Source organism: Atractosteus spatula, unplaced genomic scaffold (genome assembly GCF_055471065.1).
Source record: "Atractosteus spatula isolate fAtrSpa1 unplaced genomic scaffold, fAtrSpa1.hap1 Scaffold_148, whole genome shotgun sequence".
NCBI classification, from domain to species: Eukaryota; Metazoa; Chordata; class Actinopteri; order Semionotiformes; family Lepisosteidae; genus Atractosteus; species Atractosteus spatula.
The window spans coordinates 78,042-92,085 of NW_028296706.1; the positions used below are offsets into that span (position 1 = coordinate 78,042).

Consider the following 14,044-nt stretch of genomic DNA (forward strand, 5'->3'; position numbering starts at 1 on the left):
CAACACAGGTTTTATCACTGGTGTTCCTATTTGAAATAACATCACAGGTTGTATCACTGGTGTTTCTGTTTGAAATAACATCACAGGTTGTATCACTAGTGTTCCTGTTTGAAATAACAACACCGCTTGTATCACTAGTGTTCCTGTTTGAAATAACAACACAGGTTGTATCACTAGTGTTGCTGTTTGAAATAACAACACCACCTGAATCACTAGTGTTCCAGTTTGAAATAACAACACCACCTGAATCACTAGTGTTCCAGTTTGAAATAACACAGGTTGTATCACTAGTGTTCCTGTTTGACATAACAACACCGCTTGTATCACTAGTGTACCTGTTTGACATAACAACACCGCTTGTATCACTAGTGCTCCTGTTTGAAATAACAACACAGGTTGTATCACTAGTGTTCCGGTTTGAATTAACAACACCGCTTGTATCACTAGTGCTCCTGTTTGAAATAACAACACCGCTTGTATCACTAGTGTTGCTGTTTGAAATAACAACACCGCTTGTATCACTAGTGTTCCTGTTTGAAATAACAACACAGGTTGTATCAATGGTGTTCCTGTTTGAAATAACAACACCGCTTGTATCACTAGTGTTGCTGTTTGAAATAACAACACAGGTTGTATCACTAGTGTTCCTGTTTGAAATAACAACACAGGTTGTATCACTGGTGTTCCTATTTGAAATAACATCACAGGTTGTATCACTGGTGTTCCTGTTTGAAATAACAACACAGGTTGTATCACTAGTGTTGCTGTTTGAAATAACAACACCGCTTGTATCACTAGTGTTCCTGTTTGAAATAACAACACCGCTTGTATCACTAGTGTTCCTGTTTGAAATAACAACACCGCTTGTATCACTAGTGTTCCTGTTTGAAATAACAACACAGGTTGTATCAATGGTGTTCCTGTTTGAAATAACAACACCGCTTGTATCACTAGTGTTGCTGTTTGAAATAACAACACAGGTTGTATCACTAGTGTTCCTGTTTGAAATAACAACACAGGTTGTATCACTGGTGTTCCTATTTGAAATAACATCACAGGTTGTATCACTGGTGTTCCTGTTTGAAATAACAACACAGGTTGTATCACTAGTGTTGCTGTTTGAAATAACAACACCGCTTGTATCACTAGTGTTCCTGTTTGAAATAACAACACAGGTTGTATCACTAGTGTTCCTGTTTGAAATAACAACACCGCTTGTATCACTAGTGTTCCTGTTTGAAATAACAACACCATTTGTATCACTAGTGTTGCTGTTTGAAATAACAACACAGGTTGTACCACTAGTGTTCCGGTTTGAAATAACAACACCGCTTCTATCACTAGTGTTCCTGTTTGAAATAACAACACCGCTAGTATCACTAGTGTTCCTGTTTGAAATAACAACACCGCTTGTATCACTAGTGTTCCTGTTTGACATAACAACACCGCTTGTATCACTAGTGTTCCAGTTTGAAATAACAACACAGGTTGTATCGCTAGTGTTCCTGTTTGAAATAACAACACCACTTGTATCACTGGTGTTCCTGTTTGAAATAACAACACCGCTTCTATCACTAGTGCTCCTGTTTGAAATAACAACACCTCTTGTATCACTAGTGTTCCAGTTTGAAATAACACAGGTTGTATCACTAGTGTTCCTGTTTGAAATAACAACACCGCTTGTATCGCTAGTGTTCCTGTTTGAAATAACAACACCGCTTCTATCACTAGTGTTAGTGTTTGAAATAACAACACAGGTTGTATCACTGGTGTTCCTGTTTGACATAACAACACCGCTTGTATCAATAGTGCTCCTGTTTGAAATAACAACACCGCTTGTATCACTAGTGTTAGTGTTTGAAATAACAACACAGGTTGTATCGCTAGAGTCCCTCCTACAGAATAAGAACGGGGTTAATACAGGGGGCTCCCTGACACTGTTAATATAGTGTCCAGTCAGTGTGTCTGTATTATTGCCTCTCTCTACTACACTTGCATCCCTGTGTCTCAGGAATAATGAATGTTTCTCCCCCGAGAGCTCGTTAGGAGAGCTGAGAGTGTGAGCTGTGTGTGGCGGTTGCCGTGACGAGAGTGTGTGTGTGTTCTGCAGGCGATAGCGTTTGCCCCCCCTGTTGTCTCCAGTCTGCCTCTGTCTGTCTCCTAATTGGACCCCCGGGGTACCCCCAAGTCCCGAGAGGGCCACGAGGCCCACCCTCCGTCGTCCTGCCGGCCAATCGGGGTGAGTCTCCCCTCCCCCCCCACCCCCGGGCTGTTTACAGGTGAGCTGCTGTCTCACCTGAGGATCCTGCTGCGAGCCCAGGTGTGTCTCTGTCAGACGGAGCAGAGAGAGGATCGCACACAGACGACACTGCGCTGAGCTCCGGTGTGGAGCTGGCCAGCTGGACACTGAGAGAGAGAGAGAGAGAGAGAGTGGACACTGAGAGAGAGTGGACACTGTCCGCGGGCTCGCTGACCGCTCAGACCCAGAGGACCGGCCCAGGGGTGTCTCTGTCAGACAGAGCAGAGAGAGGATCGCACACAGACGACACTCCAGCGTGGAGCTGGCCAGCTGGACACTGCGAGAGAGAGAGTGGACAGTGTCGCTGACCGCTCAGACCCAGAGGACCGGCCCAGGTGAGTCCGCTGGACTGCAGCTCTGCTCCGGCCTCTAGAGAGGTCCGTGCTGCCCCCTGCAGGCGGGGAGGGAGGTGTGACCCGGCCCGGCTCGGCGGGGCTCGGCGGGGCTCGGCTCGGCTCGGTTCCGCCCGGCCCGGCTCGGCGGGGCTCGGCTCGGCTCGGCTCGGTTCCGCCCGGCCCGGCTCGGCGGGGCTCGGCTCGGCCCGGTGCCGCTCGGCGGGGCTCGGCTCGGCTCGGTTCCGCCCGGCCCGGCTGCCGAGAAGAAGCGGCGCCTTGTGTCTCAGCCGCGCGTCCGGCGCTGAAGCTCCGCCTGGAAACCGAAACTAAAACCGCAGACAGACAGACAGACAGACAGACAGGCGGACAGACAGGCGGAGCAGGGGCGCGCCGACACCCCGGTACCCCGACACCCCTGTACCCCGGTACCCCGACACCGGGGCCTGAGCGAGCGTCGCTCCACTCCTCACCGCGAGCCGCGCGTGTTTCCGCCGCGAGTCCCGCGCCGACACGAGTGGAAACGCAGCCGGGCCGCGCCGCTGTCCGTGGGCCCCGCTCGCCGGTCCGGTTCTGTCCGGTCCTGTCCGGTCCGCTCCGCTCACGTGCGCGTGTCTTCGCAGTGACCTTTGACCCGGCGGCGGCGGCTTCACGCGATGCTGCTGGGCGGTTTCCATGACGACGCGGCGGCGGCGCAGACAGAGGCGGGGGCCCGTGCGGAGGGCGCGCGGGACACCGGCACCCCCGGAACATCGCAGCCGCAGGCGGTGAGCGGGGCGCAGTACAGGGGTACAGTGTAGTATAGTGAGGTATACTGCTCTATACTGAGGCATGGTGTGCTACAGTATAGTGCAGTACAGTGTAGTATAGTGCGATACAGTGTAGTACAGTGCAGTACAGTGTAGTATACTGCAGTACAGGGGTACAGTGTAGTATAGTGAGGTATAATGCTCTATACTGAGGTATGGTGTGCTGCAGTGTAGTATAGTGCGGTACAGTGTAGTACGGTGCAGTACAGTGTAGTATACTGCAGTACAGGGGTACAGTGTAGTATAGTGAGGTATAATGCTCTATACTGAGGTATGGTGTGCTGCAGTGTAGTATAGTGCGGTACAGTGTAGTACGGTGCAGTACAGTGTAGTATAGTGAGGTATAATGCACTATACTGAGGTACAGTATAGCACAGTGCAGTGTAGTATAGTGCGATACAGTGTAGTACAGTGCAGTACAGTGTAGTATAGTGAGGTATAATGCACTATACTGAGGTATGGTGTGGTACAGTATGGCACAGTGCAGTGCAGTGCAATGTAGTATAGTGCGGTACAGTGCAGTATACTACAGTACAGTGCAGTACAGTGCGGTATACTACAGTACAGTGCAGTACAGCTGGTCTACAGTGCCAGTCTGACTGTGGCCCCTGCCCTGCTCTCTCTCAGCAGTGCAGTACAGTGCAGTATACTACAGTACAGTGCAGTACAGTGCAGTATACTACAGTACAGCTGGTCTCCAGTGCCAGTCTGACTGTGCCCCCTGCCCTGCTCTCTCTCAGCAGTGCAGTACAGTGCAGTATACTACAGTATAGTGCAGTACAGTGCAGTATACTACAGTACAGTGCAGTACAGCTGGTCTCCAGTCCCAGTCTGACTGTGGCCCCTGCCCTGCTCTCTCTCAGCAGTGCAGTACAGTGCAGTATACTACAGTACAGTGCAGTACAGCTGGTCTCCAGTGCCAGTCTGACTGTGGCCCCTGCCCTGCTCTCTCTCAGCAGTGCAGTACAGTGCAGTATACTACAGTACAGTGCAGTACAGCTGGTCTCCAGTGCCAGTCTGACTGTGGCCCCTGCCCTGCTCTCTCTCAGCAGTGCAGTACAGTGCAGTATACTACAGGACAGTGCAGTACAGTGCAGTATACTACAGTACAGTGCAGTACAGCTGGTCTCCAGTGCCAGTCTGACTGTGGCCCCTGCCCTGCTCTCTCTCAGCAGTGCAGTACAGTGCAGTATACTACAGGACAGTGCAGTACAGCTGGTCTCCAGTGCCAGTCTGACTGTGGCCCCTGCCCTGCTCTCTCTCAGCAGTGCAGTACAGTGCAGTATACTACAGGACAGTGCAGTACAGCTGGTCTCCAGTGCCAGTCTGACTGTGGCCCCTGCCCTGCTCTCTCTCAGCAGTGCAGTACAGTGCAGTATACTACAGTACAGTGCAGTACAGCTGGTCTCCAGTGCCAGTCTGACTGTGGCCCCTGCCCTGCTCTCTCAGCAGTGCAGTACAGTGCAGTATACTACAGGACAGTGCAGTACAGTGCAGTATACTACAGTACAGTGCAGTACAGCTGGTCTCCAGTGCCAGTCTGACTGTGGCCCCTGCCCTGCTCTCTCTCAGCAGTGCAGTACAGTGCAGTATACTACAGGACAGTGCAGTACAGCTGGTCTCCAGTGCCAGTCTGACTGTGGCCCCTGCCCTGCTCTCTCTCAGCAGTGCAGTACAGTGCAGTATACTACAGTACAGTGCAGTACAGCTGGTCTCCAGTGCCAGTCTGACTGTGGCCCCTGCCCTGCTCTCTCTCAGCAGTGCAGTACAGTGCAGTATACTACAGTATAGTGCAGTACAGTGCAGTATACTACAGTACAGTGCAGTACAGCTGGTCTCCAGTCCCAGTCTGACTGTGGCCCCTGCCCTGCTCTCTCTCAGCAGTGCAGTACAGTGCAGTATACTACAGTACAGTGCAGTACAGCTGGTCTCCAGTGCCAGTCTGACTGTGGCCCCTGCCCTGCTCTCTCTCAGCAGTGCAGTACAGTGCAGTATACTACAGGACAGTGCAGTACAGCTGGTCTCCAGTGCCAGTCTGACTGTGGCCCCTGCCCTGCTCTCCCCCTGCAGTGCCCCAGGGAGCCCCTCGGCGAGGGTGTGGTCTGCGCGGGCTGCAGGGGCCGGGTCAGCGACCGGTACTTCCTGCTGGCGGTGGACCGGGCCTGGCACCGGGCCTGCCTGCGCTGCAGCGTGTGCCAGGAGGAGCTGGAGTCCCAGCTCACCTGCTTCAGCAAGAACAGCGCCATCTACTGCCGGGAGGACTACTGCAGGTCTGTCTGTCTGTCTGGCCCTCTGTCCCGTGAGCTCGCCTGTCCCTGTGTCTCCTCCCTGTGTCTCTCCTCTCCCTGTGTGTGTCTCTCCTCTCCCTTTGTCTCCTCACAGTGCTTTGTGTGTTTCACTCCCCTCCCTGTGTCTCCTCACAGTGCCCTGTGTGTTTCTCTCCCCTCCCTGTGTCTCCTCACGGTGCCCTGTGTGTTTCTCTCCCCTCCCTGTGTCTCCTCACGGTGCCCTGTGTGTCTCTCTCCTCTCCTCCCTGTGTCTCCTCTCCCTGTGTCTCCTCACGGTGCCCTGTGTGTCTCTCTCCTCTCCTCCCTGTGTCTCCTCACGGTGCCCTGTGTGTTTCTCTCCCCTCCCTGTGTCTCCTCACGGTGCCCTGTGTGTTTCTCTCCCCTCCCTGTGTCTCCTCACGGTGCCCTGTGTGTCTCTCTCCTCTCCTCCCTGTGTCTCCTCTCCCTGTGTCTCCTCACGGTGCCCTGTGTGTCTCTCTCCTCTCCTCCCTGTGTCTCCTCTCCCTGTGTCTCCTCACGGTGCCCTGTGTGTCTCTCTCCTCCCCTCCCTGTGTCTCCCCTCCCTGTGTCTCTCCTCTCCCTGTGTGTCTCTCTCCTCTCCTCCCTGTGTCTCCTCTCCCTGTGTCTCCTCACTGTGCCCTGTGTTGCAGGCTGTTCAGCGTGGGCCGCTGTGCCCGCTGTGCTCAGCCCATTCCCTCCAGCGCCCTGGTCATGAGGTCGGGGGCTCTGACCTTTCACCCCCACTGCTTCTCCTGCCAGGTGAGCGAGAGTGTGTGTGAGTGCGTGATTGTGCCTGTGAGTGTGTCCGTGGGAGTGTATATCTGTGTGTGTGTGTGAGTGTGAGTGTGAGTGTGAGTGTGAGTGTGAGTGTGAGTGCGTGATTGTGCCTGTGAGTGTGAGTGTGAGTGCGTGATTGTGCCTGTGAGTGTGTCCGTGGGAGTGTATATCTGTGTGTGTGTGTGTGTGTGTGTGTGTGTGTGTGTGTGAGTGTGAGTGTGAGTGCGTGATTGTGCCTGTGAGTGTGTCCGTGGGAGTGTATATCTGTGTGTGTGTGTCTGTGTGAGTGTGAGTGTGAGTGTGAGTGTGAGTGTGAGTGTGAGTGCGTGATTGTGCCTGTCAGTGTGAGTGTGAGTGTGAGTGCGTGATTGTGCCTGTGAGTGTGTCCGTGGGAGTGTATATCTGTGTGTGTGTGTGTCTGTGTGTGTGTGTCTGTGTGTGTGTGTGTGTGTGTGAGTGTGAGTGTATATCTGTGGGTGTATCTGTGTGGGCGTGTGATGCCACCGATGCCCTCTGACCCGGAAGTGATCCTGCGCTGTCTGCCTCAGGCCTGCGGGACGGTGCTGCTGCCGGGGGACCTGTACAGCCTCAGGGGGAGGAGCCTGTACTGCCAGGCGCACTGCCACGGCAACAGGCCACGCCCCCGGAGACAGCGCCTCAGGGACCAGGAGCCAGAGGGGGGTGAGTGAGAGACCGACAGGCCGGGCAGCCTCACCCTTCACCCAGCACTGGACACAGGGAGCTGGGGTCTGTCCCAGCAGGCACTGGACACAGGGGGTCTGGGGTCTGTCCCAGGAGGCACTGGGCACAGGGAGCTGGGGTCTGTCCCAGGAGGCACTGGGCACAGGGGAGCTGGGGTCTGTCCCAGCAGGCACTGGGCACAGGGGAGCTGGGGTCTGTCCCAGCAGGCACTGGGCACAGGGAGCTGGGGTCTGTCCCAGCAGGCACTGGACACAGGGGGTCTGGGGTCTGTCCCAGCAGGCACTGGACACGGGGGAGCTGGGGTCTGTCCCAGCAGGCACTGGGCACAGGGGGCCTGCACTCTGTCCCAGCAGGCACTGGGCACAGGGAGCTGGGGTCTGTCCCAGCAGGCACTGGGCACAGGGGAGCTGCGGTCTGTCCCAGCAGGCACTGGGCACTGGGGTCTGGGGTCTGGGGTCTGTCCCAGCAGACACTGGGGTCTGGGGTCTGTCCCAGCAGGCACTAGGCACAGGGCAGGGCACAGCCTGGACAGGACACCAGCCCCTCACTGGACACCAGTCCAAACCGGAGCACCCGGAGGAAACCCACAGGAACAGGGGGGAGAACATGCAGACTCCACACAGACAGCACCCCTTGGAACTGACCCCACTTGAAATAATATCATTCACCGAGGACAGAATTCCGAAAATCCGGGAATATAGCTCTCTGTTAACGAGAGTCTCTCTCTCTCTCTCTCTCTCTCTCTCAATTCAATTCAATTCAATTCAAGGTGCTTTATTAGCATGACCGATGGGTACAATCAGTGTTGCCAAAGCAAATGAAAGTAATTATATTTACATGAAACAAAACAAAAATAGAAGTAAAATAAAATCTACAGACATCTCTCTCTCTCTCGCAGAGCCAGCCGAGGGGGAGGAGCCCGTGAGCAGCCCCGAGCCGCGATTGGCCAGCGGGGAGCAGGGGGGCGGGGCGGGCGGCCGAGCCAAGCGAATCAGGACCTGTTTCAAGAGCCACCAGCTGCGGGCGATGGAGTCCTACTTCGCCATGAAGCACAACCCGGATGGCAAGGACTGGGCCTGTCTGGCCTCCCGGACCGGCCTGCCCAAGAGAGTGCTGCAGGTCCGACCGCTGTGTGAACCCCTCCCTCTCTCAGTGCAGTGTTCATGTACTGGAGTGTCCAGTCAGTGTGTGTGTATGAACCCCCCTCTCTCTCAGTGCAGTGTTCATGTACTGGAGTGTCCAGTCAGTGTGTGTGTATGAACCCCTCTCTCTCTCAGTGCAGTGTTCATGTACTGGAGTGTCTAGTCAGTGTGTGTGTATGAACCCCTCTCTCTCTCAGTGCAGTGTTCATGTACTGGAGTGTCCAGTCAGGGTGTGTGTATGAACCCCTCTCTCTCTCAGTGCAGTGTTCATGTACTGGAGTGTCCAGTCAGTGTGTCTGTATGAACCCCTCTCTCTCTCAGTGCAGTGTTCATGTACTGGAGTGTCCAGTCAGTGTGTGTATGAACCTCTCTCTCTCAGTGCAGTGTTCATGTCAGTGTCAGTTGTATGAACCCCTCTGTCTCTCTCTCTCAGGTCAGTGTCAGTTGTATGAACCCCTCTGTCTCTCTCTCTCTCCAGTTGTATGAACCCCTCTGTCTCTCTCTCTCAGGTGTGGTTTCAGAACGCCAGGGCTAAGCTGCGTCGGAGCCTTTGCGCTGACGACTCCCAGGACTCGGGGACCCCGCCCCCCGCCTCCGCCGACTCCGGGAGCCCCTCCCCCCCGGGCCCGCGCCAGCCCTCGCCTCCACCATCGACCAGTCGGAGCTCTCCCTGCTGACCGCGCCCCTGCTGGACCCCTGCCCCGCCCAGCACGCCCCTCTCCTGACTCCGCCCCCCTTCGTGGGCTTCGAGCTGGGGGAGGCCATCAGCGGCGGGGACGGGGGGGGCCACCTGGGCAGCCCCGCATCTGGAAGCTACTACTGATCGCCTGGAGGGAGGGGGGGGGGGGCGGGGGGCGATTTCGGTGGGTTGGGGGCCCCTGCTGTGTAGCGCTCCCCGGGGGCCAGTCTGGACGCTTGTCGGTGTGGAGTCTGCACGTCCTGCCCCCCCCCCCACGATGGCGAGGCTCCTGGTTTCCCCCACCCCCCTGCAGAGTGAGGACGTGAACGGGGGTGGGCCGCCATCGGGGGTCCCCCTGCTTGCTGGGCCATGGGCAGAGACGCGCCGGGCTGTGTGTGTGGTGTGTGTGTGTGTGTGTGTGTGTAGAACTGTAGCAGTGTGTCGTGTGTCGTTCTGCTCCCTGTGGAGCTTATTATGTGTGTGTTTCTCCTTCAGTGTGAGAAATCCCTGTTCACCCCTCTCTCTCTCCTCTCTCTCTCTCCTCTCCCTCTCTCTCCTCTCTCCTCTCTCTCCTCTCTCTCTCCTCTCTCTCTCCTCTCTCTCTCACCTCTCTCTCTCCTCTCCTCTCTCTCTCCTCTCTCTCTCACCTCTCTCTCTCCTCTCTCTCCTCTCTCTCCTCTCTCTCTCCTCTCTCTCTCCTCTCTCTCTCTCTCTCTCCTCTCTCTCTCCCCTCTCTCTCTCACCTCTCTCTCTCCTCTCCTCTCTCTCCTCTCTCTCTCACCTCTCTCTCTCCTCTCTCTCCTCTCTCTCCTCTCTCCTCCCTCTCTCCTCCCTCTCTTCTCCCCTCTCTCTGCCCTCTCTCTCCTGTCTCTCTCCTCTCTCTCTCCCCTCTCTCTTTTGTCTCTCTCTCCTCTCTGTCTCTCCTGTCTCTCTCTCCTCTCTCTCTTCCCACTCTCTCCCCTCTCTCTCTCCCCTCTCTCTCCTGTCTCTCCTCTCTCTCTCCCCTCTCTCTCCTCTCCCTCTCCCCTCTCTCTCCTGTCTCTCCTCTCTCTCTCCCCTCTCTCTCCTGTCTCTCCCCTCTCTCTCCTGTCTCTCCTCTCTCTCTCCCCCTCTCTCTCCTGTCTCTCCTCTCTCTCTCCCCTCTCTCTCCTGTCTCTCCCCTCTCTCTCCCCTCTCTCTCCTGTCTCTCCTCTCTCTCTCCCCTCTCTCTCCTATCTCTCCCCTCTCTCTCCTGTCTCTCCTCTCCCTCTCCCCTCTCTCTCCTGTCTCTCCTCTCTCTCTCCCCTCTCTCTCCTGTCTCTCTCCCCTCTCTCTCCTCTCTGTCTCTCCTGTCTCTCTCCTCCCCCTCTCCTCCCCTCCTCCTCTGTAATCTGGGGGTGTCCCTGACCCGATCTCTGTGATGGATGGGGGTGTCCCAGTGCGAGCACCCCGAGGGTCGATAAATAAACAGACAGACAGACAGACAGACAGACAGACACGTCTCCGTGTGGTTCCTGCTGCTCGAGCCCAGTTCACGCGGCCCGCCCGGACCTCCCGGTCCCTGCTGGAGAGAGAAGGGGGGGGGGCGGCGTTTCGGCTGGTGTGTGTCACCAGCGGAGGAGAGTGCTCTTCTCCTGCCTGTCTCTCTGCTCTCTGATTACGTGTTATTTATGTTATGTTATTACATGTTACTGTTATTGCTATTGTGTTACTGTCTGCTGTCTTATCTTCTGTCCTATTTATATACTGCACCTGAGGGACTCATGAGAAACACTTTTCACTGTACTGTGCACCTGTGTAAGTTTCATGACAATAAAGTTGAATTGAATTTATCAGGTCCTGCTCTGGACACTGACCGCAGGCTTTTTAACACTGATCACAGGCTCTCTCTGAACACTGGACACTGACCGCAGGCTTTCCTAGGGCATGAGAAAGGGGTTTATTAATGAACACTGACCACAGGCTTTTGCAAAAAGGAATCTGGGGTGTCTGTCTCTCTGAACACTGGACACTGATCACAGGCTTTTACAAAAAGGAATCTGGGGTGTCTGTCTCTGAACACTGGACACTGGTCACAGGCTTTTATAAGGGAATCTGGGGTGTCTGTCTCTGAACACTGGACACTGGAACGTGAAGTCCATGCGGTCACTCTCCCTCTGTGTTTTTCTGACCTTGGACAGTGGGGGACGGTCGAGAGTTGTTTTCACAGCCTTGAGGAAGAGATGGATGGGGATGATGTGGACAGCAGGAGAGCAGAGGCAGTATAAAACCACAGACAGGCCGTCCAGGAACACAGAGAGAGACACGCTGCAGCAGAGACAGGCAGACAGGAAGGAGACACACAGGGAAAAACACACAGACTCACACAGCGAGACACACAGCGAGACACACACAGACTCACACAGCGAGACACACAGCGAGACACACACACATAGTGAGACATACACGGACTCACACAGTGAGACACACACAGATACACACAGCGAGACACACAACGAGACACACACAGACTCACACACACAGTGAGACACACACAGACTCACACAGCGAGACACACACAGACACACAAAGTGTGTGAGACACACACAGACACACACAGACACACAGAGAGTCAGACAGGCAGTCGAACACAGACAGCTGGAAAAACTGCCAGTTCTCCTAAAAGTGGAAGAGACAGACAGCACAGTTCTAAGGCCACCTGCAGAGATGTTGGGGTGTCCACTCCTGCCACCCGCCTGGGCTGCACTGGCGCTGCTCGTCCTGCTGGGGACACTGTTTTGTCTTTCAGAGCTCACAAGGAAACGAACAAACTCCTCAGCAGCTACTCAGACCTCCTGTGGGAAAGGTAAGGGTTAAAAATTAAAACCATCTCTCTCTCAGGTCAGTGTTCATGTACTGGAGTGTCCAGTCAGTGTGTGTGTATGAACCCCTCTCTCTCTCAGTGCAGTGTTCATGTACTGGAGTGTCCAGTCAGTGTGTGTGTATGAACCCCTCTCTCTCTCAGTGCAGTGTTCATGTACTGGAGTGTCCAGTCAGTGTGTCTGTGTGAACCCCTCTCTCTCTCTCAGTGCAGTGTTCATGTACTGGAGTGTCCAGTCAGTGTGTGTGTATGAACCCCTCTCTCTCTCAGGGCAGTGTTCATGTACTGGAGTGTCCAGTCAGTGTGTGTGTATGAACCCCTCTCTCTCTCAGTGCAGTGTTCATGTACTGGAGTGTCCAGTCAGTGTGTCTGTGTGAACCCCTCTCTCTCTCTCAGTGCAGTGTTCATGTACTGGAGTGTCCAGTCAGTGTGTCTGTGTGAACCCCTCTCTCTCTCTCAGTGCAGTGTTCATGTACTGGAGTGTCCAGTCAGTGTGTCTGTGTGAACCCTCTCTCTCTTCAGTGCAGTGTTCATGTACTGGAGTGTCCAGTCAGTGTGTGTATGAACCCCTCTCTCTCTCAGTGCAGTGTTCATGTACTGGAGTGTCCAGTCAGTGTGTGTGTATGAACCCCTCTCTCTCTCAGTGCAGTGTTCATGTACTGGAGTGTCCAGTCAGTGTGTCTGTATGAACCCCTCTCTCTCTCAGTGCAGTGTTCATGTACTGGAGTGTCCAGTCAGTGTGTGTGTATGAACCCCTCTCTCTCTCAGTGCAGTGTTCATGTACTGGAGTGTATTAACCCCTCTCTCTCTCTCAGGCTGGGCTCTGGGCAGACAGCTCTGGTCCAGTCTCTCTCAGGTATGGTCCTCGTCTCCCTCACCCTCTCGCTCTCTGCCCGGTCCGCCCTCCCTCCCGATCTTCGGGAACATTCTCGACCTCGCCCGGGAGCACCTGCCCGAACACCTGACGTCCCTGGCGCGTCGCTACGGCAACATATACCGGCTGCGCTGTGGGAGCACAGGTGAGGCGGGCAGGGCTCACCCCGGCTGCAGTACCTCCGGGTGCCTGCGGGGCCCGGGGGGGCGCTGTTTCTCCCTAAGGGTGACACTGCCAGGGTTGAGCTGAAGTCTAGCTGCTGGTCACCCTGAGGAGCACCAGGAATTCGAGCAGGAATCACGGATTGTGTCTGCAGATCTGTCGCAGGTCGGCGAGGTGATTTGCGGCTGCCTTCTGCTAATTGCTTAATATTATTTAATAATAATATTAATATTAATAACATTATTATTCATATTATTATTATTATAATTGCTGTTTCGTTCCAGTTCAGTTCAAGGCGCTATATTGACTTGACCGATGGGCACAGTCAATGTTGCCACAGCAAAACAAATACAGTTAACGTTAAACACAGACCTGCAGACATTTACAGTACAGACACATCAGAATGCGATTCCCTACCAACACGTGGAGCGTTACTGACAGGCAGGCTCACTGCTCCTCTTCCCTCTGTCTGAAGTCTGGATCACAGCGGCCGCTGTGCTGAGTGTCCAGTGAACACCGCTCTCTCTGTGCTGCAGATATGGTGGTGCTGAACAGCACTGAGCTGATTCGCGAGGCGCTGGTGAAGAAGTGGTCAGACTTCGCGGGCAGACCTCAGTCCTACACTGGTATGAGAATACCGACACTGTCCAGTCAGTGTGTGTGTATGAACCCCTCTCTCTCTCAGTGCAGTGTTCATGTACTGGAGTGTCCAGTCAGTGTGTGTGTATGAACCCCTCTCTCTCTCAGTGCAGTGTTCATGTACTGGAGTGTCCAGTCAGTGTGTGTGTATGAACCCCTCTCTCTCTCAGTGCAGTGTTCATGTACTGGAGTGTCCAGTCAGTGTGTGTGTATGAACCCCTCTCTCTCAGTGCAGTGTTCATGTACTGGAGTGTCCAGTCAGTGTGTGTGTATGAACCCCTCTCTCCCCCAGGAGACGTGGTGTGTGGGGGGGGTAAGGACCTGTCTCTGGGCGATTACTCTGGGGTGTGGAGAGCTCAGAGGCGCCTGGTCCACTCCGCCCTGCAGCGCTGCCGAGCCTCGGTCCTGGAGACAGTCATCACCCAGGAGGCTCAGAGACTGAAACAGGTGGGCAGAGTCTGTCTCAACACAAAGCAGGGCCGTCGCTGTGTTTCAGTGTAGT

At 54.7% G+C, this 14,044-nt stretch overlaps 2 protein-coding genes across 2 annotated transcripts; both read left to right on the forward strand.

The window, feature by feature from the left end:
* The first annotated feature begins 3,287 nt into the window (after positions 1 to 3,287).
* Positions 3,288 to 9,172, forward strand: LOC148809315 (LIM/homeobox protein Lhx9-like). The gene is made up of 7 exons (XM_088909285.1): positions 3,288 to 3,398; positions 5,511 to 5,710; positions 6,379 to 6,487; positions 7,054 to 7,186; positions 8,106 to 8,326; positions 8,859 to 8,945; positions 9,008 to 9,172. Exons 1-7 carry the CDS (start codon positions 3,288 to 3,290, stop codon positions 9,170 to 9,172), a joined length of 1,026 nt encoding a protein of 341 aa, XP_088765411.1.
* A 133-nt stretch (positions 9,173 to 9,305) lies between these two features.
* LOC148809316 (steroid 21-hydroxylase-like) lies at positions 9,306 to 13,989 on the forward strand (the record flags this gene model as incomplete). Its single annotated transcript, XM_088909287.1, has 6 exons — positions 9,306 to 9,419; positions 10,539 to 10,607; positions 11,796 to 11,852; positions 12,724 to 12,886; positions 13,440 to 13,529; positions 13,835 to 13,989. Coding segments are annotated over exons 1-6 (648 nt in total), but the record flags the coding sequence as incomplete, so codon positions are not given.
* Between the last annotated feature and the right edge of the window lie 55 nt (positions 13,990 to 14,044).

Excerpts from the sequence above, each read along its gene's own strand:
- LOC148809315 (XM_088909285.1), top strand. The coding sequence starts at position 3,288 with ATGCTGCTGGGCGGTTTCCATGACGACGCGGCGGCGGCGCAGACAGAG. Across the intron at positions 3,399-5,510 it reads GAACATCGCAGCCGCAGGCG|TGCCCCAGGGAGCCCCTCGG; the intron begins GTGAGCGGGGCG and ends CTCCCCCTGCAG. Across the intron at positions 7,187-8,105 it reads GGACCAGGAGCCAGAGGGGG|AGCCAGCCGAGGGGGAGGAG; the intron begins GTGAGTGAGAGA and ends TCTCTCTCGCAG.